Here is a 26,042-nt window from a genome sequence, read left to right as displayed (position 1 = left end):
ACTAAGCTCTCGCGTTACATCTGAGAGCCTCACGTTGTTTGTGTGTGGCGGACGAGAATGGACGACAAGAGAAAGCTAGTTGAGCTAGGGAAGGAAATTGGGCTGAGTGGTGAGGCTTTGCTGGCATGGGTGAGCGCTGAGGAAAAAGAAATGAGGGACCAGAGAGCGAAAGATCGAGAGGAGGCACGTCTAGCAGCACAGGTGGAGCATGAGCGTGAAAAAGCTCGCATGGAGGCTGAAAGGCTCCTGCTCGAGGAGCGACGTCGTGTCGCAGAAGCGCAGCGTCCGAGCACGAGTTCTGCGGACGATAGTATGGGTGGTGGTCAGAGTTTCCGCAGCCCACACAAAATGATTCCGCCCTACATTGAGAGTAGGGACGAACTGGATGCGTACATCCAGAGACTTGAGAGGGTTGCCATGAGCCAAGGCTGGCTAACCGACAAGTGGGCCCTGTCACTGAGCTTGTGTCTAACGGGAGAAGCCTTGACCATGGTAGGACAGATGTCTGCAGAATACTCTACGGACTACGCAAAGGACTTCTGTAAATAATGTTATTGTTTTGGCTATTTTTTGCTGTTTACTCCACCCCGTGCGCTTGTAAAAAGTTGTTTTCCCCCTAAACAACTTTCTTGAGCAGGGGCATATTGTAAGGAAAGGACTTAAAGACGCCGAGGAACGTCAAACCAAAACTGAAGAAGACGAGTGGAGGGCAGGTGGCACGAAGGTGACAACAAGAAACGAAGAGAAGAAGGCACGTGCGATTACGAGGCAACTGTGCGCCAATCACCTGATGACCAGTGGTGGCCCATAGAGGTGGCGTGCCACGATTGGGCCACATGCGACCATTACGTGGCAGTAGGCTGTGTGGCTGGGGACGAGCCGGAGCAGCGGCAGACGTGAGACAGCGGGCCGAAGCGTCGGACGCAGGTGATTCAGGTTCCGGCCGGGGAACGCGGCTGTCCACGCTACTGCCGTCCAACTACCAGCTGGGGTGGCGTTGCCGACACGAGTACTGCATCTCGGGGCGCGGCCTGGCCTGCTGTTCTCTTCCTTGCCGAGGGCATCGCGGATGTCGGCGAGGCGTCTCCGCGGTCAGCCGTTCAACACAGCGATGAACGTGGCCTGGCTAATGGTCACGGTTGCGTCGAGCATCGCGTCTCGGCGCACGCTCTTCGCTGGACGGGCTGACCATTCCCCGCATGGAGCATCGCGTCTCCGATGCGGGTTGACTGCTCAGTAGTCGCACCCATGCCATCTAGCGCCGGTGTCACCAGAGTGTCGCGCATCGGCAAGGGACGAGTGAGACGTTCTGCCAGGCGAGACGCGGGCGTGTGCACGGAGGACCACGGAGCCGGGCGAGGTCCAGGGTGGCCGAAGATCCAGGTGCCAGGGGAGTTGCTGGCTGAATCGAGGATCGCCAGCGGTGCCGAGCCGTACCGAGAAACGTGCGAAAAAGAGCTCGAGGGTGGAGGCCAGGAAGGCAGAAGAAGCGGTGCGCCGCTCGAGAGGACGTGGCAGCGTTCCTGAGCCGGACGTGGGACTCGTACGCGTCGGCCAGGTCGAGCTCCGGTGTGTCGGTTCGAGGTCGAGTCCGTCGGCCTGTACAAGGTCCAAGGACCGGGCATGCTGAACGGCTCCTGCCTGGGTGCAGTGGCCGCGAGGAGGTTCGTGGGCGAGGCCTACCGGGTGTGGTCCTCGTGAGCCGTGGCCTGATCCTGGACCTCGGGAGTTGCGACCCAGGCTGCTGAGTTTGTCGCGACGTCCGATTCAACGGCGCTGCACACGGTAGCGCATCCGTGTGCGGTCAGCCGTTCCATCCGTGCCACCTTTGCCCTCGCGCACGTCGATTACCGCATCATGTTGGGACGACGGGGACCCAAACTGTGACGTTCCCATTCCTGGACCAGGAAGTGCACAAAACCGAGAAGAACAAGGTGTGCCTGTACAAGTAGGTGTTTCCGCCGCACCTGCCGCACCCAACGCTGGCCTTCATCGGGCTGCTGCAGCTGCTTGGGGGCGTGTTCCCCGCGCAGGAAGCGCAGAGCCATTTGTTCGCGCTGCCCATCAACAAGAAAGTGTCACTTCTTTCTCTAGTGTGCAATATAAAGATTGTTTTGTTCGCATGAATTGTTGATGTTAATCCTTTCTCGTCCGCTATTAACAAACATAGTGACAAACGTCGTTAACCATCACACTTGGCTTCTTTACAGTTACTAACCGCACCGTGGCAAGCAACAGGTCTGGTGATCGCTGTTGTCTCTAAATGCCTCATTACTGTAGCCACTCACAGCGCCGATAGACCAAAAAACCACCTATTTTCGGCAGTGTCTAGAATACCTTTTCTATTTTTTACCAAGCACGCGGTTTTTTTTCTGAAGAGTATTTCTTTGCGCTCATCCGGGCCAACGCCCCTAGCGTTCGCTTACAAGCGACCGTGGTTCGGTAAAGAATCTGGTGTGTAGCGGACGTGGTGTAGCCGCACTGTGGAAGTGTCTGGCGCTTCTGTATGTCACGCGTTCTCCTAATGAAAATGTTTCAGCCGGCAGGCGACACCTCTTTTTAGGGGCGAAGCTGCTTATAGCAACACTCATTAGTCCTTCGTAGCCGTTGTAGTATGTAACAAGTATAACATTTTGACCTCCGAGGTGGTGCTGGTGAGAGATTTCTTATGTGCATTGTTGAACAATAAAAATAGTGCTCAATGTACATGCCAATGGCTGCTAATGGGGAATGAGATACAGGAGCGTTCGGCTTTTAGTTGACGCGCACGCTGCGATCCCCATTATCAGCCATTGGCATGCACATTGAGCACTATCTGACAAGAAAGGGTTGCTACGTAACACTCGCTGGGTGTAACCTTTTTAGTTTTAGAAAGGTTTAGCAAGCGTTGAGGCTCAGTGCCATGAATACAATGAACTAGTATATACCATTAAAGAACTCGAGGTGGTTAAAGGTGGGAAGTAGACCCGAAGCGCAAGCCCTAAGAAAGTGTGCATGTGCCACCTCTCATCTAGTCCTTGGAATGTCCGCTAGATGGCGGTGCTTTTATATGAGGAATTAAGTATTACGGCTTGGTGGCGCTAGCCACCGCCCGATCTAAAGGGTGCAGCCATAACCATCCATCCATCCATCCATCCATCCATCCATCCATCCATCCATCCATCCATCCATCCATCCATCCATCCATCCATCCATCCATCCATCCATCCATCCATTCATCCATCCATCCATCCAATATGGGATGAAAATATTCGAGATGGTGGTACTTGGAGTGTTGAATAGATGGACGAACGGAGACACAGACAGATGCATGGATGAACGCATAAACGGACGCAGGGGCGGATGCATGAACGAACGCAGGGACGGACGCCCGAACAGACGCATGCACGGACGGGCAGATAGACGCATGGACGGTTACACAGACGGACGCATGGACGGACGGAAGCAAGGACGAATCGATGGATGAATGCTTCGCCCCACTCTTCATCATTCACTCCGTGGATATGCTGCCAATTTTTTTTGTCGTGGCTCTGCTAGTCCACTCTTGTCCTCTGTGTTTCTGTGCGTCCTTTTTGCTTGGACAGCACACTGCAAGTTTCGAGCTGTTATAACACCTCCTAGAAAAACTATGCCTGTAACGTTGCTCTCTTTCCGATTGGGAGCTTTCTGCCAGCACAGAATCTTGGAGGACATGCCTCTTGCCGTGTGTTGTGACAGTCCACCGCGTGGAACCGCTCGCCTCCGTATTTCTCAGTCACGTGACATTACCTCACCGCTTTGACTTGTGACATCACAGCTGCTCGGAGGCAACTGTGAGAGCAATGCTGCGTTCACAAGGAGTGGCTACCAAAGACGTTCACCTGTACCGGAGCAGGAGGGTAAAATCCGACGGGGTAGGGCGGCGCGTTAGCGGCTCACGTTTCAGGCATAATTTTTCTAGGAGGCATTGGCTGTTAGCGGTTCTTCGCGCGGTATTCCAATCTGTTGCTATTGTATTAATTAATTAGCCCTAGCGATAAAAGCATCACTTTTATTGATGATTGAACTTTTGCAAGGTGTAAGTATCTTATTTGTGTCGTGATACTTAATTCCAATACTTCCAACTATGCCATACGTTTGAGCTTAGGTTGAATACAATATGCATTTTGGTCTAGTTGAAGGTTTTCCGCAGAACTGAGAATGGCTAATATATTTTTGCCTTAATTTCTTTCTGATAGAACAAAACATTTGAAACAATTTAACTAAAGAATGACAATTACGTTGAAGAATTGAACATTCAAACAAAATGTTCGTTTTCTTACATTGCCGCCGAAGGTGCGTGGTGTCTACCGAAACTGTTGAAAGAATGTTGACATTGCCTGTGTTTGATTTGTACGATGCTTACTGTTTCTAGATTAGTTAGTGCCCTTTACTTTTGGTTCAAAATAGAAAGGTTCCTTTGTCGTAGTATGCAGAAGGGGGTCCTAGGTCAAGCGGCTGTATTGAAACCTGGCATTTTTGTTCAGAACTTCGTGGTAGCGCATGTAGAGTAAAGGAGTGCTGATGCTCATAATTGCAAACTTTCAACTAATATTTTCTTGAAGAACAAGGATTTCTCCTGATAAGCGTGAGTGCATTTTATCATTTCACTCTATTACAGTTGGCAAAAAGGCTCCGTGTGAAGAGGCATGGAGGAATAATTGCAAATCAAGTTTCCATTTTCTAACTTGCAGTGGTGAGGGCGAGTGTGTGTGTAGATGCTGTAAGTACTGCTGCGTTTCTATTACCTATTGATTCAATCATTCCTGCAATGCACATACCGTGGCTGTGGGACGCTGCCATGGCAATCACAAATGCATATTAAGTATGTGTCCTATGAAAGTTTGCTGAAAATCTCTACTCGAGTGTGTGTTGATAGGCTCACTTACTGTTGGCATTGCGTTACGCGCAATGAAACGAAATGGTAGAAAAGTGCACCCACGGTCGATAGCTGTTCGGGTAACAAAGAATAGCGAATTTACTGACGTTAGCTCATTTGCTTCCCTACTAAAATTTGTGATGTGCCTTATTCTGAAATCATCTAAAGGTAGGACCAAAATAATAGTTTATGCGGTCGTGTCAATACGCGTGACAACATTCTTAAATGGGTAATGGAAATAATCTTTCGCAGCGATCATTGAAAGCAGGATTACTGGGAAATTATTCCAGATTGAAAGAAAAAGACACTTTAGGATCACTATTACAGTATCATGAAAAAGTGTCGCAGTGTGAGCGTAACAGGTTCACGATGACTAATGTTATGAGGAGCCTCAGAAAAAAATTCGTAGATACCACGTACAGTGGGAATCAATGATATGTGAAGCAAGAGTGAGAAATGCTGATATGTTACTTTAAAATCAGCACAACATTATGAGGTGGAGGTAAATGATACCTACGTTATTTCCGTGTCATGATTATCATGTTTGGTTGTGTCGCTTACCTTCGCCATTCATTCACGTCACGTGATACCAAATTTAGTATATGTGGAACTAGCGAAACGGTCGCGAGCACGCTATGAGCATGATATGTTGCCATGTTCTTACCTGACACGCCTGTCAGAATTATCAAGTTTGCACCAGTCATATAATTCGTTATCCTTTGACTTCACGTAACGCCAAATTTGGTATGTTTGGAGCTAGCAAATTGGCTGCGAGCGCATAATGAACGGCCCAATATACTCCAATGTAGCGTTGACGCGCACGCACGCTGGGTAGAGTGACGCTACATTAGCAAAACGCGAGCACTCGATAGTATTACGCTAAACGTGACTAATGTCCGTCGGTGTGGCCCGACGGTAACCGGCACGAAATGCGACATGCTCCGTTTCGCGCCGATGCGTCTTCCAGACAACACTGCGTCTCCCTCTGTACGTTACGGAGGGATGCTGGACACGCTGAAACACGCATGCGTCAAAGCAACGCAGCGCGGGGCGCGCCTGCGAGTATATGGCAGGGCCAGCACCAAGAGTGGCAACGCCGGCGAGCACGACGAATTGTATTGGCGCCTTGACTGTGGCATGCAGTCATATTCCCACATGACACTCATCTCAAGATTATCATGTTTGCGCCGCTCACATACCTTTGTCATCTATTGGCGTCAAGTAATACCAAATATGGCATATATGAAGCTAGCAAAACGGTCGTGAGCGCATCATCGCTGTGTCATTCAGTCATGCTGTTACATGACGCGAATGTCGTGATTATCATGTTCGGATGTGTCATTTACTTAAGTCGTCCGTTCACGTCGCGTAATACCGAGTTTGGTACGTGTGAAACTAGTGAAACGGACGCGAGCGCATCATGAACGTAGTATGTAGACAGGTTGTTACATGACACGTATCTCATAATGAATATGTTTGCGCCAGTATCATTGCTTCGTCATTCATTCACGTACCGTAATACCAGATTTGGTATAAGTAAAGCTAGGGAAATGGCCGCCATCACATCTTGAGCGTGGCATGTAGTCATATTGTTATGTGACACGCTTCTCATGATTATCATGTTTTCACCAGTCACATACTTTCATCATCTATTCACGTACTGTAATGACAAATACGGTATATGTGGCGCTAGGGAAACGTCCGCGAGCGCATCATGAGCGGGGCAAGTAGTCATGTTGGAACATGACACGCATGGCATGATTTTCATGTTAGAGTCTGTCACTTGTGTTTGTCATGCAACTTTGACATACTATACCAGTTTTGCAACATGCCATGTGAACGAAACCACCGCAAGAGCAGCAGGAGCATGAAATGTAAATCATGACAATAATGACATACATGTTATAATTTTGAAGGTATGACTAGCCAAATATGTTCTTAATACCTTAATTTTACGCCATACCAAGTTTGGCATCAATACCATTGTTGAAACGGCTAGGAGAGCTAAAAGTCGTATGCGGCTAGATAGATAGATACGCTCAATGTTGCCGAAGTTCGCTAAAAAACGCTTTGCATTTAAAAACCTAGATTACATTGTGCGCAGAAGCCACAGGAATGCCATTATCACTTACGTGTTGAATAGAAAGATGAGATGAATAAGCCATGTGAAACTTCAAGCTATTCATCAACACGCCCTTCTAGAGGCGAAGCTCTAAAGTCGCGGGTCTGTCTAAACAGACCCACATAAACCTATTGTAACTGGTTTTTAAGCACCTAGTTGTAAGACAAGCTCTGCAGGTGGAGCTAGTGTGAGTGACAAACAGACGGACGTACAACAGACAGAGAGACTGACAGACAGATGGAGGGTGCATGGATGAATGCATGAACGGAAGCACAGAAGCACGAACAGAAGCATGAATGGACAGAAAGACAGACGTACAGGCGGATGAATAGACGGACTTATGGACAAAGGGATAGGCTGAAGCACCAATTCATGGATGGAGAGACGCATGCATGGATGGACAGACAAATTGACGAATGAATGGATGGACAGAAGCACGATAGATGGACGGCCAGACGGACGGACGGAAGCGTATACGGACAGACGTACGAACGGACGCACTGACGGACTCATTATAGACTCACGGACGAACGGACGGAAGCACAAAAAGACAGACGGATGAAAGCACGGACACATAGACGTAGAGGATTTTAGTCTGTCTGGCACTTCGGTACGTTTTTGCGTATACCGGGTTGCCGGAGGGCGTCAAGCCGGATAGCGTTGAAACGAGCTTTTGGCACTTTTAGCCGGTACCCCCCAAAATACACCCAAAAAACCCCCGCAAGGCCTTCGCAGCCGTGGCCGCCGCATGTGCGTATGCGCAAAAGTAAAAAGTCTTCGCAATTACTGACTAAATCTGAAAAGAAAAAACACGGACAATGCCAATAATTTTCCGTTACAAAACGGAACTTTATGTTTGTTTCCTTGACTTGCGCTTTGATTTAAACTTAACACTGAAGAAAACATCAGCGTCACGGTGATCGGCATCAGAATCGGCATCACGAGTGTCCGCCGCAGCAGCATTGACACTCTTTCAGTGATTGTGTGCCACCAGGAAGAATTCTCGAAAGGGTTCAGCGTAAGAACGTCTTCGAGTATACTTTTTTCATCGGCAGGCGAGTAGCGTGTCCACGACGCCATGCTGGTAGCGGGCCTCGAAGCAGCCATTTTGTTTTTTTTTTACGTTTTTCCTTGGCTTGACTTTACTTGGCTCAAAGGGAAGCCGGTAATGGCAACTTTGGAAGCATGTTGGGCGTTTGGGCGTTTAGCGTGTCCGGTAAATGCCCGTAAGGCACGTGCATGCGCAGTTCAGACCCGGTAAACCAGTATCCGCAAACTTTTTTTTCCGTAGAGCGGTGCGCCGGACAGACTAAAGTCCTCTATAGACGGACGGGCGAACGGATGGACGCACAGATGGCTGGACATACTGATGGACGGACGGGCGCTTCGCCTCACTCACCCATATTCAATGCGTGGATATGCTGTGATTTTTTTCCTTCATATTGCCTTGAAGCAATAAGTTATTCACTTGTTAGTCAACGCTCATCCTGTGTGTTTCTTTGTCGTATCATCTGTTTTACGCGGTTTTAGTCTTCTCCGAAGTGTAACCAATCAGCATTACGAAAAACACTCCTGAAATACATGAAGCGTAGCATTTAGTTCTTCATTATCTGTGCCTATGGTATAACCAACGCGCATTAAAGGCTACACGCTTTCGGACTTTAGACCTTGCATTTGTGTTCACCCGTATCACATTTGTCGTCACACCAGAAGAGGGCATGTTCGATCATAAGCATCTTCCTCTAGAAGTAACTATGGGGTACAGCCAAACAGCTCTAAATAACGCGTAGCTTCTGAAAAAAAAATTGGCAGCATATCCACGGAGTGAATGATGGAGAGTGGGGCGAAGCATTCGTCAGTCCATTCGTTCTTGCTTCCTTCCTTCTGTGCGACCGTCCATGCGTCCATCCGCCCGTCCGTGCGTGCGTCCGTTCCTGCGTTCGTCCATGCATCCGCCCCTGCGTTCGTTCATGCGTTCATTCATGCATCTGTCTGTGTGTCCGTTCGTCCATCTATTCAACACTCCAAGTACCACCATCTCGCATCTTTTCATCATATATTCCCCATATAGAAACACCGCCATGCAGCGGACATTCGAAGGACTAAACGAGAGGTGGCACACGCACACTTTTTAACAGCTTGCGCTTCGGGTCCACTTCCCACCTTTAACCACCTCGAGTTCATGGTATATACTAGTTCACTGTATTCATGGCACTGTGGCCGAACGCTCGCTAACCCTTTCGAAAACCATGGAGGTTACGCCCAGCGAGTATGACGTAGCAAACTTTTTCAGTCAGATAGAGCTAAACTTACATGCCAATGGCTGCATGGGAAATGAGAGATAGGAGAATTCGGCTTTTACTTTCTTACGGCTTGCACTTCGTACCTACTTCCCGCCTTTAACTACCTCGAGTTCATTCATGGTATATACTAGTTCATTGTATTCATGGCATTGCGGCTCAACGCTCGCTAAACCTTTCTAAAACTAAGGTGATTACACCCAGCGGGTATAGCGTAGCAACCCTTTCCCTTCAGATAGTGCTCAATGTACATGCAATGGCTGCTAATGGGGATCGCAGCGTGCACGTTAACTAAAAGCCGAATGCTCCTGTCTCTCATACCTCATTATCAGCTATTGGCGTGTACATTGAGCACTATTTTTTGTTGTTCAACAACGCACAGAAGGAATCTCTCACCGGCACCACCTTGGAGGTCAAAATGTTTGCAGGTCAAAGCGTAAGACTTGTTACATACTACGCGGGACGAACGGGTGCCGCTATAAGGAGCTTCGCCCCTAAAACTACAATAAAACTTATGTCAGCATCAATGACTACCTCGAAGTAGCGACGCCATAAAATACGCAATCTCGAACTGCTTCTCCGTCGACGCATTCCTTCGCGTCTCCCGTCGCAATGCTTCTTTTCTCTCTTTTTTTGTTTCCGTCGAAAGAGGATGTGACGCGCACGAAACGCTGTGCCATGTTGCATGTCCGATATTTGAAGGTGCAGCGTCTTTGCTCTGGCGACGCAACCCAAGTCCTGCTTCAGCGTGTTAGTCTTAGCTCATGCGGCTATCAAGCAGCATATCTCGCTAATAATGACAGCACGTACCTGATGTTCTGTTCCCATAGTAAGATGAAACAGTGCAGTGGGCATGCAGCAGGAGCAAGTTCGGATCGAAGCTGGTGGTCGCTTCTGCATGGATGCTGCCATGTTCACTTGCAAACACAGTTACCGGGAGTAAGAGACAAAAATAATTTCATGCGTGCGATAGAAATGCGAAAAATAAACGTATCACATAATGATGTGGCGTAACACACACCAAAAAAATGCCAATTTTAGGTAACCAGTCCATTTTAAGGCACCTATTATACCTGGGACTATGTTTTTCTGCGCAACTGTGTGGCTTCCTTACATTCCATAGCTTTGGTAGTGCTGAACCAAACTATTTGGGCCTTGGTTCAGCACGAACGCAAGAGCCCAAGGTTGGCTTGGTTTTTGCGCATGTGCTATGGCGCGCCGCAAGCTTCTTAGGTTCCCAATATCCTTGGGGCCTCAATTCTCAAACTCTCTAAGGGCGCATCTCTAATACAGCATAGTCTCGTGGCTCGCACTAGAATTGCTTCAGGAATGCTACACAAACATTGAAGTCTGTTCACAATGACATCGAGGTTCTCCCCCTCACAAATATAAGCTCCCTAAATATTGTTACGGAAATGAAGTAAAGGAAGAGAAAGGACTCGATCAGCTGAGAGGCGCGCGAGTGTGCCAATCAGCAATCGTGACTCTTGGCTGTGGCTTTTCCAGTGTAAAATCATTTTGTACAGAAGTCACCGACCCCGTAACATATTGGTGAGAGATGCGGGGTAACCATCAGGCAACGGAGCTCCGTAGTGGACGTCGCATTGGTTTTCCAGCCATGGCCAATGCTAAACCCTCCGCATCAACGTAAGCGTCTCTGACGAACACGGCGTCGCAACCATACTTTTCACGCCACTTAAAGATCCCGGTACATTCTGCGAGACTGATGGCGTCGACGTTGACGATTGGTTGACCATGTTAGAACGAGTGAGTGTGCCGAATAGATGGGTACCCACACTTCAGTTGGCTCATGTGCTGTTTTTTTTAGAGGGACGGCGAAGGTGGCGTATGCAAACAACGAAAAACTCACAAGCTGGGACCAATGCAAAGAAACGATGCGAGAGGTGTTTAGCAAAACCGGCAGTCGTAAGATCACAGCCATCGGATTTGGAGCCGGCACCTTCTCCGACATGATACCGGCGCTTTTACTGCTTGTGCAGGACTCTGCGCTGTTTTGGTTTTCGTTCCGTGAATCTACCTTTGACGAAGTTGGAGGGGTGACGCTGTGTTCAGAGACCGGCCTGTGGGCAGCATCAAATATCACCTGGCTACCGCTGGTAGCCGGTGACGTCGACGGACAGCCACTGTCCACGCACGACAGACGAAAAGACATCAGAAGCATCCTACCACCACATATTGCTGGCTGAGAACCGCGTGATGAACCACGTGAAGACCAGGAAGGCTACTTAGGTGAGCAACACTTTGGCACCGTGGGATTTGGAGCCGGCACCTTCGCCGGCATGAGACTGACGCTTTTGCTGCTCGTGCAGGTTAGTCCAAACTGTCCATTTACGACTAGTAAATTTCTACTAGTTTTGTCGGCTCCACCCACTCCGGCAAGTATGATGTTACATTGTTATAAGCGGGTCTATGGGAGGACTGGAAAAAATGGTTCTTTTTGCTTAAGCAGAATGTTGTACCTCGCATTGTTGTTATTGCTATAAGGTGACGTTGAAACAAATCCTGGCCCTCATGGCACAGATAACTTGCTGAAAAATATCCAGGATGACCAAACTGTCATTTTGAGTAAACTTGACTCCATCGATGCAAGACTCACGAAACATGAAACCTTAAAGGCAGAAATGAGCAAAAACTAAGATGACACTCAACGACAATATCAAGAGGTCAATAAATTGGTCTCTGATGAAGTCGGTGTAATTACATATCTCTTATATAAAGTAAAGAAATTAGGACTGAAGGTTCTAGATTTAGACAATTAAAGCCGTAGTAGAAACATTGTATTCTACGGTGTAGAGGGTAATGATCAGTTTGAAACTTGGGACAAATCAGAGCAACTGAATAATGACATTTGTAAACTTTATCTGGCCATTGAGATTAAATTCGTTGAAAGTGCACATTACGTGGGACGTTATGACAGCAAAACAAAATGGCCAATCATTGTCTATCATCTTTTAAGGAAAAAGAATTCTGTCAAACACCAGGAAATCTAAAGGGACCACGTACGGTATCGACGAAGAATACTCACTTGAAACACGTGCTATGAGAAAAAAGCTATGGCAATATGCTAAAGTTAAGAAGGCTGATAAAAACTAAAGTGAAACTGAGTTTTGATAAGGTCACCGTGATTGGTAGGGCATTTCACTGAGATAAACAAAAGGATGACGTTGTCCCGTTTTAGAGAACATGATCAATAAATAAAAGTGAAGCTCAGAACACAAGTATATTGTTGTTTCAGCAGTTAAAAGTAGAAGTGTAACAAATAAAGTAGATTAGCTAGCTGGATTGATAAAGTCAGTGGAAGCAGATATTGTAATGGGCACTGAATCTTGTCTCAAACCAAATGTTGGAGATAATGAGGTGTTTTCACAAGACTGTCTGGTTTATCGTAAAGATCAGCCAAGCATCAGAGGGGGCGTTCTTGTGTTTGTTCATACGACACTGCAGTCTAGCGCTCTAGATGTCTGCCACGAAGCTATCGAAACAGTCTGGTGCAGAATCGTGTTGCCCAATAGCTCTAGTTTGATTGTTGGCTCGATTTACCGTGCGCCGAACTCTGATCCGAGCGCAGCTTGTGCCTTGTCTGAGATTATCTCAGAAGTGTCTGGTGAAATGATCTTGCTTGGTGGTGATTTTAATCTGCCGGACTTTTGTTGGCAGGATGATTATTGTGACATTGTTGCTTGTTGTGCTCTGAACTCTGAAATAAAAAAAAGGTTGTGGACACACATGATCTGGTACAATACGTAAGAACACCAACAAGTGGAGGTAATATCCTAGATTTGTTGTTTTCAAGCGGAACTAATGTATTAAGCTCTATTGCAGTCGCGCGTGGAATTAGCGACCACTCAGCCGTTGTTGCGACCGTCAAAACGAAATTCAACGGTTCACTTTTTGTGAAAATAGCAACCGAATATTTCATGATAAAGGGAATTATGAAGGTATCAACCAAAAACTCCTTCAATACCTACCAGTGTTTGAATGCTTAGCGGACGACTGTAACATGCATGAACTGTGGAATACGTTTAAAGTGAAATTGGGTGAGCTTGTGAAGGAAGATATACCACACGTACATTTTTCAAAGCGTAAAAAACGCAAAAAAAGTTTGGGTAACATCATCCATTAAACGAATTATACAAAAAAGAAAACGAATTTTTGCGAAGTATAAGAAAACGAAGAACAAGGCTCATTATGAGAGGTTGACACAAATAACGCTTGATTACAAGCTCACATCTAAGATCGCAAAAGAAAATTATTTCAAGGGACTTAATGAAAGGTTGAAAATCAATGCTAAGGCTTTCTGAAAGTATTTAAAGGGGTGCGGATCAAGTGATCTGGGCATTCCAGAAATCATTTGCAATAACCAAATTGTAACGAACGACGAAGCAAAGACAACATATGTAAATGATTTCTTTCATTCAGTATTTCTTCCAGCGAAACCCTACACTGTAACGACAGCTGCTAGCAATGTGTCACCTATGACGCAGGTTGAACTCGGCGTGTCTGCATCAAAAAGTTCTTTGGAGCAATTGGACGAAACCAAGGCAGTTGGCCTTGATGGTATTTCACCTCGCGTGTTAAAGCACTGCGCTGCGACCGTCTCCCTTTATCTTTTCGTTCTCTTTACGCAGTCGCTTCGCGCTACTGAATTGCCTTACGACTTGAAGATACCCACGTTGTGCCAATTCATAAAGGGGGCTCGAAAAAAGATGTGCAGAATTATAGGCCCGTCTCCCTTACAAGTATTTTATGAATATTATTGGAGCATATAATTCTCTCAGCCATCATGAGTCCCCTCAAAGCGAAAAATATCCTAATTAAAGTACAGCATGGTTTCCGCAAGGGCTTGTCTTGCACTACACAACTTGTAGAATTGTATCACTATTTAGGGAGTGGAATTGATGCTCAGGGCCAGATAGATTATTTGTTTTTAGATTTTCCAATAGCTTTCGACACGGTTACGCATTAGCTTCTTATTTACGAACAACAGCAAATAGGTATACATTGAGATGTTGTCAAATGGATTGAAAATTTCTTATCGGAGCGCAGGCAGTGTGTTGTTATAATGGAAAAGCGACTTAGACCGATAATATTTTGATATACATAAATGATATAAATTTAGGAATTACGTTCTTCTTGCGACTGTTCGCAGATAGCTGCGTCGTGCACCGAAGTATATCTTACGACGAAGATGCGACAGCGTTGCAACGAGAGGAACAGAATACATGATTCGTGTAGACAGTGGAACAAATGCTTAAACGCGAAAAAGTGCATTCACATGTGTTTCACTAGAAAGAAAAACCAATGATAAATAACTATTCTATAAATATTGAAGTTATTATCAAACTTGATGTCTCTAAGTACCTAGGCGTCGTGTTTTCTGCCGACTGCTAATAAAATGAGCCCATCAGTGAGACAGTTGGTAAGGCTGGACGGGCGCTGAACGTTGTTCAACGAAACCTAAGACGTCACGAATTTGAATTAAAGTTGAGTGCATTTACTACACGTGTTAGACCTATATTAGAGCACGCCTGCCAACTATGGGATCCATCGGAAGCCAGTCTCAATTCTCAAATAGATGGTTTTCAAAACAGAGCAGCCAGGTACGTACTGGGCAGGTACCGCGGAATGGACAGTGTCACAATGATGAAAAAAGAATTGAATTGGGAATTGTTGTCTTCACGAACACGAAAGTTAAGGTTAAAACTGTTTTTTTCAAACATATAACAACAAGGTAGGCATAAACAAAAATAATTATTTAACAACACAATTTTGTGTTGCTGTGCGTAATGATCACAAACACAAAACTCGTTAATACCGGCCCAGAACGTGCATGTTTGCGAGTTCTTTTTTTCCAAAGCGTGTAGCTGAATGGATCAAGCTCTCTGAATAACAAGACTGTTGTGTAAATAAAAATATATTTGTATCTCCGTTGTGAACCTCCCTGCTGTAACTCCCAAGGGCGATGCGAGGTAATTATTGAATAAAGAAAAAAAAATAAATTGGCCTTCCGTGCCCAATCCGCAACGAAATCAAACCTCGCATACATTCTGGACGTGCTGGCCCTCTGCCAAAAAGCTGAAAGTGACATGACAGAAGGTGACAAGGTCGGGCATGTTGTGAAAAGGATTGCCGACGGCGCGCTAATCCCCTGATGTGCAAGGACTGTTTCACCGTGGACGCGATCATCAAACAGTGTCGTCAGTTTGAGCAAGTGAAAAGCCACCGCATTCTGCAAATATTCGCCCAACTTCCAAACGCCGCTGCAACATCGACTTGCGAGGACCGGTCCACACCACAACGTTCGCCGCCGCCTGGAGACCTGACACGCATTGTTCGTCGTGAATTGGAAGCAATGGCGCCTTCGGCGTTCTATTTGTGTAGTACCGATACCACTCCTGTTACTGTGTTCAAATAACAGGAGTGGTATAACACTCCTGTTCCTGTGTTCCAGTTCCTGTTATTGTGTAACAGAAGTGTTACCACTCCTGTTACTGTGTTTAAGCCATCGTGCGCCCGGAGCTTGAAAACTTTGGAGTGCATTCCGTGTGCCATGTCACCGCGAACGCCCTTTCAGTGAACACCCTTTCACTATGCCCTCCTCCAACCGACTGTTTTCTCCACGTACCCGCAACCCGGCTGAGTGGCGAACTGCAGATGACTGCCCTATATGTTTCAACTGCCACCGAGGTGGGCATATTGCTCATTAATGCCACGACACATGGTCCTCGGCACCTCATGCAACGACCCATATGACCCGTTTCAACGGTACCGCCCGCACCTTTTCCCCTGCCGAAGAGACCAATGCCGTTGAATAATCTTGGAACACTGAGTACAGGCGCTCGCCTTCACCATGTGGGCACCAGCCTCGTTCACCGCAAATACGCCATTAGTTATCCCGTTCGCCACAGCCACGGCGCTTTTCGTCCCCCATGGCTTCCGACCGCATCGTCTCGGAAATGTGAGAAATGCAGCCCCCTGAGGGGGCGCTGCATTGAGGACTTCCACGGCAAATCTTCTATTCATTCCCACTAGACGAAGTGTAATAGACGTTGAAGTAGACGGCGTACCTGTACAAGCACTTGTAGACACCGGCGGAAGCATTTCGGTCATGAGTTCAAGCGCAAGCACACGTTTAAAGAAAGTTCTGACACCACCGGCTGCACAAACGCTCTGTGTGGCCGATGGTTCTCGGTCTGTGCACTACCCGCGTAAGTATAAAGGACCACACTACTTTTTTCGTTTTAGCCGTGATTGACCACTGCCCGTGTGACGTTATCCTAGGCCTGGACTTCTTGTCGAATCATTCTGCTCTTATCGATTGTGCTACCGGCGTCCTTCAGCTAGAGCTGCCTCAGATAGTCGCTGAACCTCACACTGCACCTCTGCACTTGTGCTCTCTTCAGGACGTACGACTGTCGCCTCAGGCAGCCACCTACATTGTTTTGACCATACAGGCACAGGTTCCAGATGGTAAATATGTCCTCCATCCTCTTGCCGACGTCCTTTTCAGCCGCAACATCGCCATTCCCCATAGGCTTGTTACTGTCCCTGATAACTGTACCTCACTCCCACTTCTCAATTTCAGCTTGTTCCCTCAAGTGCTTTTTCATGGCATGTTTTTGGCTAGCGTATCTAATGCTGACGAATTCGAAATAGCGGCTCTCACCAGTGAGATTAATGTACTTCCGTCTCCTGTAGCCAACAGCACCTGTTCTCTGCCAAATCGTTTCTCGAAGATGATTGCATCCGACCTCAATCCTGCGCAAGCCAACGACATTCATCGCCTTCTTGTGTCATTTATCGACATTTTTTAATTCGACGACAGACCTCTAGGGCAAACATCCAGTGTTCAGCACCATATAAACACTGGTGACGCCAGTCCCATTCGCCGATGCCTCTATCGTGTCTCCCACACTAAGCACACAGTTATCTAAGCGGAAGTTGATGAAATGCTCAACCATGGTGCAATAGAACCATCAAGAATTTCTTGGACCTCCCCTGTCGTCCATGTGAAGAAAGAAAAAACAGCACCTGGCGCTTCTGCGTTGACTATCACCGCCTCAACAAGATAACACGAAAATAATAATACCCGCTAATACGCATCGATGACGCGTTAGACTGCTTGCACGGCGCCACATACTTCTCGTGTATTGATCTTCGGTCTGGCTACTGGCGGATTTATGTCGATGAGATGGACCGCGAAAAGACGGCCTTCATTACACTGGATGATTTACACCAGTTTAAGGTCATGCCTTTTAGACTATGTAACGCCCGTGCCACATTCGAAGGAATGATGGACTCTCTCCTGCGTAGTTATTAGTGGTCTACTTGTCCCTGTTAACCTAGCGATGTGATTGTCTTCTTGTCTACTTTCGATAGCCACCTGATCCGTCTCGCTGAAATTCTCGCAGTCTTAAGAACAGCTGAGGTACAACTTTACTCTAAGAAATGCCAATTTGGCCGCTGTCAGATCACCACACTGAGCCATCTTGTAAACGCCAATGGCGACCAACCAGATCCCCCAAAAATTCTTGTCGTCCATAGATTCCCGGTGGCCCGTTCTACATCCGACGTCCGGAGCTTCATTGCCTTATGTTCGTACTTTCGTCGGTCCGTGAAAAAGTTTGCCGACGTTGCCAGGCTACTCAAAGATTTGCTGAAGAAGGTTACCACATTCTCATGGGGCCCTGAGCAGGCTGAAGCGTTCACCGCTCTCATCGGCTACATAACTACGCCCCCCATACTTGCCCACTTTAATCTTTCTGCTGCCACAGAAGTTCACACCGACGCCAGTGGCCACGGTATTTGCGCAGTTCTCGCTCAGCGGCACCACGGCAGACAGTGCGTGATAGCTTACGCCAGTCGCCTGCTTTCTCCCCCCTGAGAGGAATTATTCCATCAGCGAGAGAGAGTGTTTAGCTTTAGTTTGGGCTGTCGCCAAGTTCCGGTCATATTTATATGGCCGCATATTCTCAGTCGTTACGGACCATCACGCACTCTGCTGGCTGTCTTCTCTGAAAGACACGACTGGACGTCTGAGTCTCTTGGCTCTGAGGCTCCAGGAATTTTTGTTTAGCGTATGCTATAAGTTTGGCCATTCGCACAAGGACGCAGACTGTCTTTCTTGTCATCCACTGGATCCTCCTGATCACGTTGCGACTGACCTAGAGAGCCACGTGATGACATTTACTGACATCGGCGATATGCGCATTGAACAACGACGGGATCAGTCAGTGCGCACTATCAACGACGTCATCCAGTCTGATAGCGATGACGCTGAAGCCCGTATGTCCTTGCTGCATCGCGGCATTCTTTACCGCTGCAACGACAGCACTGAAGGCCCTGAGTTTCTGCTTGTCATTCCTAGTCATCTACGGCCTGCCAAACTTGAACAACTTCACGACGCACCAACAGCGGGGCACCTCGATGTTTCCCGCACATACGAGCGCGTGCAACGTCGGTTTTTCTAGCCAGGACTGTACCACAGCGTGCGTCGACATGTCACCCCTTGCGACCTCTGCCAGTGCCGGAAAAAACCTTCTTTGTTGCCAGCCGGATATCTCCACCCAATTGAAGTTCCCATCTGAATCATTTCATCACGTGGGACTCGACTTTCTTGGCTCTTTTCCGACGACGACACTGGGAAATAAATGGATCGCTGTCGCCATAGATTATGCGACCCGTTGCGCAATAACAAAGGCCATGCCAACCATTCGCAACAGTGACGTCACGAATTTTCTTCTTCATGACGTCATCTTACACCAAGGTGCACCTCAAGAGCTGCTTACGGACCGCAGCCGCTCTTTCTTGTCCAAAGTTGTCGATGACCTTCTTCGATCGTGTGCTACAGCGCATAAGCTATCTACCGCCTACCATCCACAAACTAATGACCTACCTGAACGTCTCAACCTCACGCTCATAGAGATGCATTCGATGTGCGTCTCCGAAGATTATCCTGACTGGGACACCACGTTGGCCTTTGTGACTTTCGCATATAATTCCTCTCGACAGGACACCACGAGATTCTCAAATTTTCAACTTTTGTATGGTCACGACCCCACATTGCCATTTGAAACCACCTTAACTCTTAAACCATCTGCTTCCGAGTACGCTCGCGAAGCCATTGATTGGGCTCACAAGGCTCGTCAAGTTGCCCAGTCTTGTCTCACCATGTCACAGAATATGCAAAAAGCCCGCTATGACCACCGGTATCGTGAAATAACGTTTGTACCAGGTGATCTCGTGCTGTTTTGGTCACCGTGTCACCGTTTAGGTCTTTCCGAAAAATTTTTGTCCCGATACGCAGGGCCCTATTTAGTCTTACGTCAAGTTAGCGACGTCAACTATGAGATAGCCCCATTGCACTCCAATATGTCACCAAGTTTGTCACTTGTAGACGTTGTCCATGTTTCGCGCGTGAAACCTTACTTCTTTCGCACTTTTCCGGATTCACGCAGAGACGGCGCTCCAGCGCCCGGGGGTCCTATTACGGAAATAAAATAAAGGAACAGGAAAGAATGAATCAGCTGAGAGAGGCGCGCGAGAGTGCCAATCAGCTATTGCGACTCTTACCTGTGGCATTTCCTCTCTTTGAAACCAAATCTAATGCGCGCGGTGTAAACACGGCAGCGCTAAGAATTGCTTGCGTGTCTTGCTAGTAGACTTATAGTGGGTATGGTAAGTACATTCTTAACAGGGGCAAACAGCAAAAGGCTAGTGTGAACGATGGAGAACCTTGGAGTGAAGGAACTCATCAACATTTGTGAGAAACTTGTTATTACTTTGGGCCCTGCGAAACGAAAGCAAACTATCCTTGAGGTCATGATGAATAGAGTGTCGGCTGAGGAAGTCGATGAGGCCTGGGTGGATATGAAATGACGCCGCAAGGAGGCTGAAAGGCGAGAAGTTCGCGAACGTGAAGAAGCTGAAAAGCGCGAACATCGCGAGCGCGAGGAGCGCCTCGAGTTGAAACGAATAGAATTGGCAATCCTACAGTGTTCGCAGGCGCCTAGCGTAGTTTCTGCGATGGTTCAGGTCAGCAGTCATAGAATTCGGGACCAACTGCCACCGTTCGTAGTCAGCAAGCACATGGCGAAGTATCTCGTCAAGTTCGAACACGTATGTGAGTGAAATGCCTTGAAGCGGTGTCTATGGGCCTAGAACCTGTTAGCTACTCTTCCCGGCGAAGGGTCTGACGTGATAACGTGCTTGTCTGGGGAAGCGCTGCAGAGCTATGACAAGGTTAAGGAAGTTCTCTTGAGACGTTATAAGTTGTCACCCGAGGCTTTCAGGCAAAAGTTCCGGTGTGCTAAAAAGGGGATTGTGTCACACGTTGACTTCGCGTTTCGTCTTAATGCCGGTTTAATTGAATGACTCGAGGGTGAATGTGTTTATGACGATCACGATAAAGTGGTAGGATGCATTGCATTGGAGCAATTCTGCCACTGCATCGAGCAGGATGTCAAGCTTAGGCTGGACGACAAACTTGGTGAAGTACAGCTAAACAAGCCAGCAGAGTTAGCTGAGGAGTATTATACTCGCCAAAAGTTGCATAGCAGGGCAGTGTGCGTTGAAGAGAATGAAAGAAAAGAGGACTTTTAAAAAACTGGTCAGCGGGGACCTACTTCGCACCATATTTTCAGGAAAAACCAATTTCTTACGAAGGACACTGTAGGGGAAGGGCAAACAGAAGCGGAGAAATGGAGTGAGGTTCCTAAACAACGCACTGATACCACACGGACGTTTGAATCACGGAAGCCACTAATCTGCTACAACTGCAAAAAGGAAGGGCACATCGCGATTAATTGTCAGCAAAAGTTTGCTTTCGCAACAATCCGAGAATCAGAAAAAAAACATTTGGTTGTTAGAGCCCTATCTGCAAGAAATTAGTGTGAATGGGAAAGCGTGTAGAGCACTTCGAGACTCCGTGGCAACCATGGACGTTGTCCATTCTTCGTTGGTGTCTCCAGATGACTTTACAGGAGATTGAGTGTAGAGCAGACAAGTCACTGAGGGGCAGAGTGCTTGCTTACCAGTGGGTGCAGTTGTCATAGAAGGCCCGTTCGGTAAGCTTCAAACCGAAGCGGCTGTGTCTGCCGCGCTTCCCTATCCTTTTCCTTAACTTTTTTTCTAATAACTCGGAGCAGCTCCTCAAAGAGCAGGGTAAGTCGTTCTTCTTCAACTTAGCATACATGGCCCTCATGCGATCGCAAGCGCAGAAGCTTTCGCAGGAATTATATTTTGTTCATGGTGGTCAAACACCACCTGCAAGAGCTACTGATCTGCGTGAGCTTGGTGGCGAGTCGGTGGAACCTCAGACAAGAAATTCTCCGTGTAAGTCATTTGAGCAGTCACACAAGCGGCCCGTCACCGAATCGACTGGCGCGGTCTCTGTCAGTGGAGGAGCCGACATGGCGCCATTGAATTAAAGCGAGAGGGGTGCAACGCTCTGGCCAGTAGCGGAAAGTTGGAGTGAGCTGTCGTGGATTGATTGAGAAGCGCTCATTCGAGAGCAGCGTGAGAACCTCTCGATTCAAGCGACTATGAAAAACGTAAACTTAGAAAAAAAGAGAAGGAATGTTTCCTTTTTCGAGAAAGTGGGGCGCCTGTATCGGAGCTATACAAATGCGCAAAGTAGCAAGTATAAGCAGCTCTTGATGCCACAAAGGTGTCGTTGCCAACTATTGCAACTGGCGCTTGAAAATGCGTGGGCAGGGCATCTCGGCATAAAGGTGACCAAAAGTAGAGTTTCCCTTGAGTTTTATTGACCGAGAGTTTGCAAGGCTAATGAAGGCTTTTGTACGCTCATGGGAAACTTGTCAGATAGCGGAGAAATCCACGAACAAGTGGAAGGCACCCATGAAGTTTGTGCCGATTATCACAGAACCTTTTCGGCGCCTAGCATATGATATAATCGTGCCATTGCCAGAGTCAAGGCAAGGTGGTCGGTACATCCTGACGGTTCTCTGTATAGCCACAAAATTTCCGGAAGTGATACCACTTAAGGTGCTCAATTCCCCTCATGTCGTGGATGCACTGCTATCTATATTTGCTAGCGGCAAACTTTCTTCTGAAGTCCAGTGCGAAGATGGTAGTCTCTTCAGCAGCTGACGTACATCTACCTATTTGAATAAATGCAGTATAAAAGCAGTGCACAGCTCAATTCATCGCCCGCAATCTAATGCAAAAGAACGTATGCATTCCGTTAATATGTGGGGTTTCACGTCCCAAAACCACCATATGATTATGAGAGACGCCGTAGTAGAGGGCTCCGGAAATTTCAACCACCTGGGGTTCTTTAACGTGCACCCAAATCTTAGCACACGGGCCTACAACATTTTCGCCTTCATTGGAAATGCAGCCACCGCAGCCGGGATTTGAACCCGTGACCTGTGGGTCAGCAGCCGAGTACCTTAGCCACTAGACCACCACGGCGGGGCGTATGCATTCTGTTTCAAAACGGATACTGAGAGCTCTTTGCTACGAGCACAAATGCGACTGGAAAGCCTGTATTCCTCCCGCTATGTTCGTTTTGAGATCAGCTCCTCATGAGACCAGTGGTTTTATCCCTGCAGGGCTTGTGCAAGGCAGGAGCATGAGAACACCATTGCGAATGCTACGCGAGTCCTGGGAGAGATTTGATGAGGACCTTAATGTAGTTGCGTATGTTCTAGACCTCCTTCAGGGGCTTGGAAAAACGAAAGATCTTGTTGAAAAGCACAGAAAGGCTGCACAAGTGTTGTCGAAAGAGTATTACAACCAATCGGAAAAGAAACACACCTTTGAAGCGGGTAGTCAGGTGATGCTGCTGCGGCCGTCTAAGAGAAACAAGCTGGAAGTTCATTGGTAAGGGACCACCGAAGTAATATCGAAGCTTTCTGATACCAATTATGAAGTGAAATTAGGAAGGCGGCTTAACTAAATTTACCACAGTAACTTGATGAAACCATACGCTCAGCGTCGAGTGGTCGTAAATGTGCTCTTGAATGCTGCAGAGGAAGAGGAATCAGAAATTCTGAGCTCTGGTGATGTAATAGAAAGGGGATCGGAGGTAATCTTGGAGCAGTTGAACCTAGAGCCTCGGCAAAGTGAAGTCCAGAAGGAGGACCTGAGAAGGATTCTTTCCGAGTTTCAAGACGTGTTTTCGGACTGTCCCAGAAACACGACAGTGATTCAACACGATATCGAGCTAACCTATGAGGAGCCAACCCGTAGAAAGCGGTATCGATATTACCCTGTGTAAAAGCAGATCATGGAAGAGGAGATCAATAAAATGCTGTAGTTGGGAGTCATAGTACCGGGCGAGAGTGACTATTCATCTCCTATACTATTGGTTCAAATGCCGGAAAAAGATCCGAGGCTATGCACCGAATATCGGCGTCTTATTGCCATAAGTCGAGACCAAACTTATACCAAACCCAGAGGAAAGGGTAGAAACTGTGTCACAGCCTAGCAATATTTCCACGTTATAACTCTTGCGAGGGTAGTGGCAAGTTTCCTTACGGAGTGTGCTAGCCGCTATGCCGCATTTGTTTCTCCAATCGGAACGTATCGTACACTTAGGCTGAGCTTTGGATTGAAAAATGCATCCTTTTGTTTTTCAGGCCTAATGGACAACGTTCCTGATGGCCTCTCTGAATTCGCTCTGCCGTATCTTGACGAATTCGCCATCTTCGCAAACAACTGGGAAGAACATGTCGAGATTTTACGCGTCGTGCTGAACAGGCTGAAGAAGCTGGTCTTACCGTGAAACCTACTAAATGTCACCTAGAGTGCGGCGAGGTGTCTCACCTGGGACGCGTTGTGTGGCGTGACTGGCATAGACCTTCAGAAATTAAGGTAGCCGCCATCGTGAACTATCCACCACCAACCACAAAATCTGAGATAAGGGCATCCTTGGGCCTAGCTAAATACTATCAGCATTACGTGCAAAGCAACTCTAGCATTGCCAGCCCCCTAACTGATGCACTTCTAAAGTCCAAGCTGGTTAAAGTAGTATGTCACTCGGAAAAGGCGAGTGCGTTTCGCAAGCTGAAACAGGCCCTAAGCGAAAAACCCGTTCTCATGGCACCCGAATTCTCTTAGAGATTTGTCATTCAATGCGACGCGAGTGATCACGGCATGGGAGCTATATTGTGCTGGTAATGAAAGGTCAGTTTTCTATATAAGTAGAAAACTCAGCTACAGGGAAGAGGCATGCAGTACCTCTGAAAAGAAATGCGCTTGCCTCGTGTATACCGTTCAAAAGCTACGCTGTTATGTCTACGGTTCGAGGTTTGTGGTCGAAAAAGACCACTGTCCTCTAACCTGGTTAAATAACATGTCGCCTAAATGTGGCCGGTTACTGAGGTGAAGCATGATACTCCCACAGCGCAACTTTGACGTTCGCTACAAAAAGGGAAGCGTAACGCTAATGCAGACGCATTGAACTGTGCGTTTTAGTTAATACTTTTTCCACCTTTCGGTCTCTCACTGGCGATTTGGGGCAAAATTTTGTCCTCATCACGGCCTTAGCTGAGCGCTCTTGTCCAGTGTGATCTCAAGGGGCCAACTTTATGTTGCATTGTATTTCATTACGTTGTTGTACGTGTAAAAATTTGAGTTCTCATTTTAAGAGTCTTGTGTCCAACATGTGCCTCTTAATGGAGAGAAAACGAAATACCGATAGACACGTAGCTTGGTGTATGTTGTACTATACTTTGCCTAGTGTTCTGTCTGGTGACCAAGGGCACTTGCTTGTGTCGTGTTTTGTGTGTTGTTGAACCGTTCTTGACAAGTTTCGGAACCATCGACAAGTGCTCAGACTAAAAATCGTCAGAAGAGACGAGCGAAGCTGGCCGACAAGTTGTGGCGACAAGCGAGTGGAGCTGGGATCTGTCCTCAAGAATGAGATGTGTTCACGGAACTGTGCCTAGAGCTACATTCTCCCCATTGCCCTGTAGGGGAACGTGGAGGGCCTTGGCGAACGAGCGCGCCCGACATTCGAGTCACGTGGAAGCAGCTCGTCTTTCCGGCGCATTGTCTGGTGGCGGGTGCGCTGTAACGCCTGGGAGTCTATACCAAAGGACAATGCCTTTGCAAAGGCAATCTGGGTCAAGGCCAGCGATCAAGCCCGCCTGACGCCATCAATGACGTCAAGAGGCGGTGCCTGTTTGTCTTACGCAACGCACAGCGAGCTCCCTGAGCCCGTATAAGCAATCGGCGTCTTCTAGTCGTGCGAGTCTTACGCAATGCGTGGCAACACCACTCGCCCTTGGGTGAAACCAAGCGCCGCGGCTCCGGATTTGATGATCATGACGCAGCTCAGTGGTGGGTCCCCACTGAAGGATTCTGACAACACGGCCACCGGCGCTTCTGGTTGAACGTTGGTGACGAAAAATGTCTTCCCGGTGCCTATAAAAAAGCCAAGCGGCACGTCGCCAGCAGTTCTTATGACTCAGAGAGAAGCCGACGTACGCGTCAGGGAAGACATCTCGGCTCTTGGAGGTTTTAAGCTGTCGGCCCAAGTGCCGAATATTTAACGCCTCTATTTATATGCTGTACAGAAACCTTACCTTAACTCACCGTCGTCTCATTTACTCGTCTATCAGCTCCGCGCAGAAGCAGTCGCGAGCTGAGTAACACACGCTACCGAACGGCTGGGGACCTTGGTGGCGGAGTTTGAATCAGTGGCGCCTTTGTAACCTCGTCGGCGGCGCGCCTT

General features: G+C 47.6%; 1 protein-coding gene across 1 annotated transcript in view; it reads left to right on the top strand.

Moving 5' to 3' along the window:
• Positions 1–26,042, top strand: part of LOC142767078 (uncharacterized) — a 220,727-nt gene that overhangs the window by 168,871 nt on the left and 25,814 nt on the right. The window contains exon 4 of the mRNA XM_075868298.1: positions 4,640–4,741. Coding sequence (XP_075724413.1) covers positions 4,640–4,741 — 102 coding nt within the window. The remainder of the gene's footprint in view (positions 1–4,639; positions 4,742–26,042) is intronic.

Source organism: Rhipicephalus microplus, chromosome 7, assembly GCF_043290135.1.
Source record: "Rhipicephalus microplus isolate Deutch F79 chromosome 7, USDA_Rmic, whole genome shotgun sequence".
In the NCBI taxonomy this organism is placed as follows: Eukaryota; Metazoa; Arthropoda; class Arachnida; order Ixodida; family Ixodidae; genus Rhipicephalus; species Rhipicephalus microplus.
Note: the sequence above shows the minus strand (reverse complement) of the source record. Positions and strands in the feature narration are given on the sequence as shown.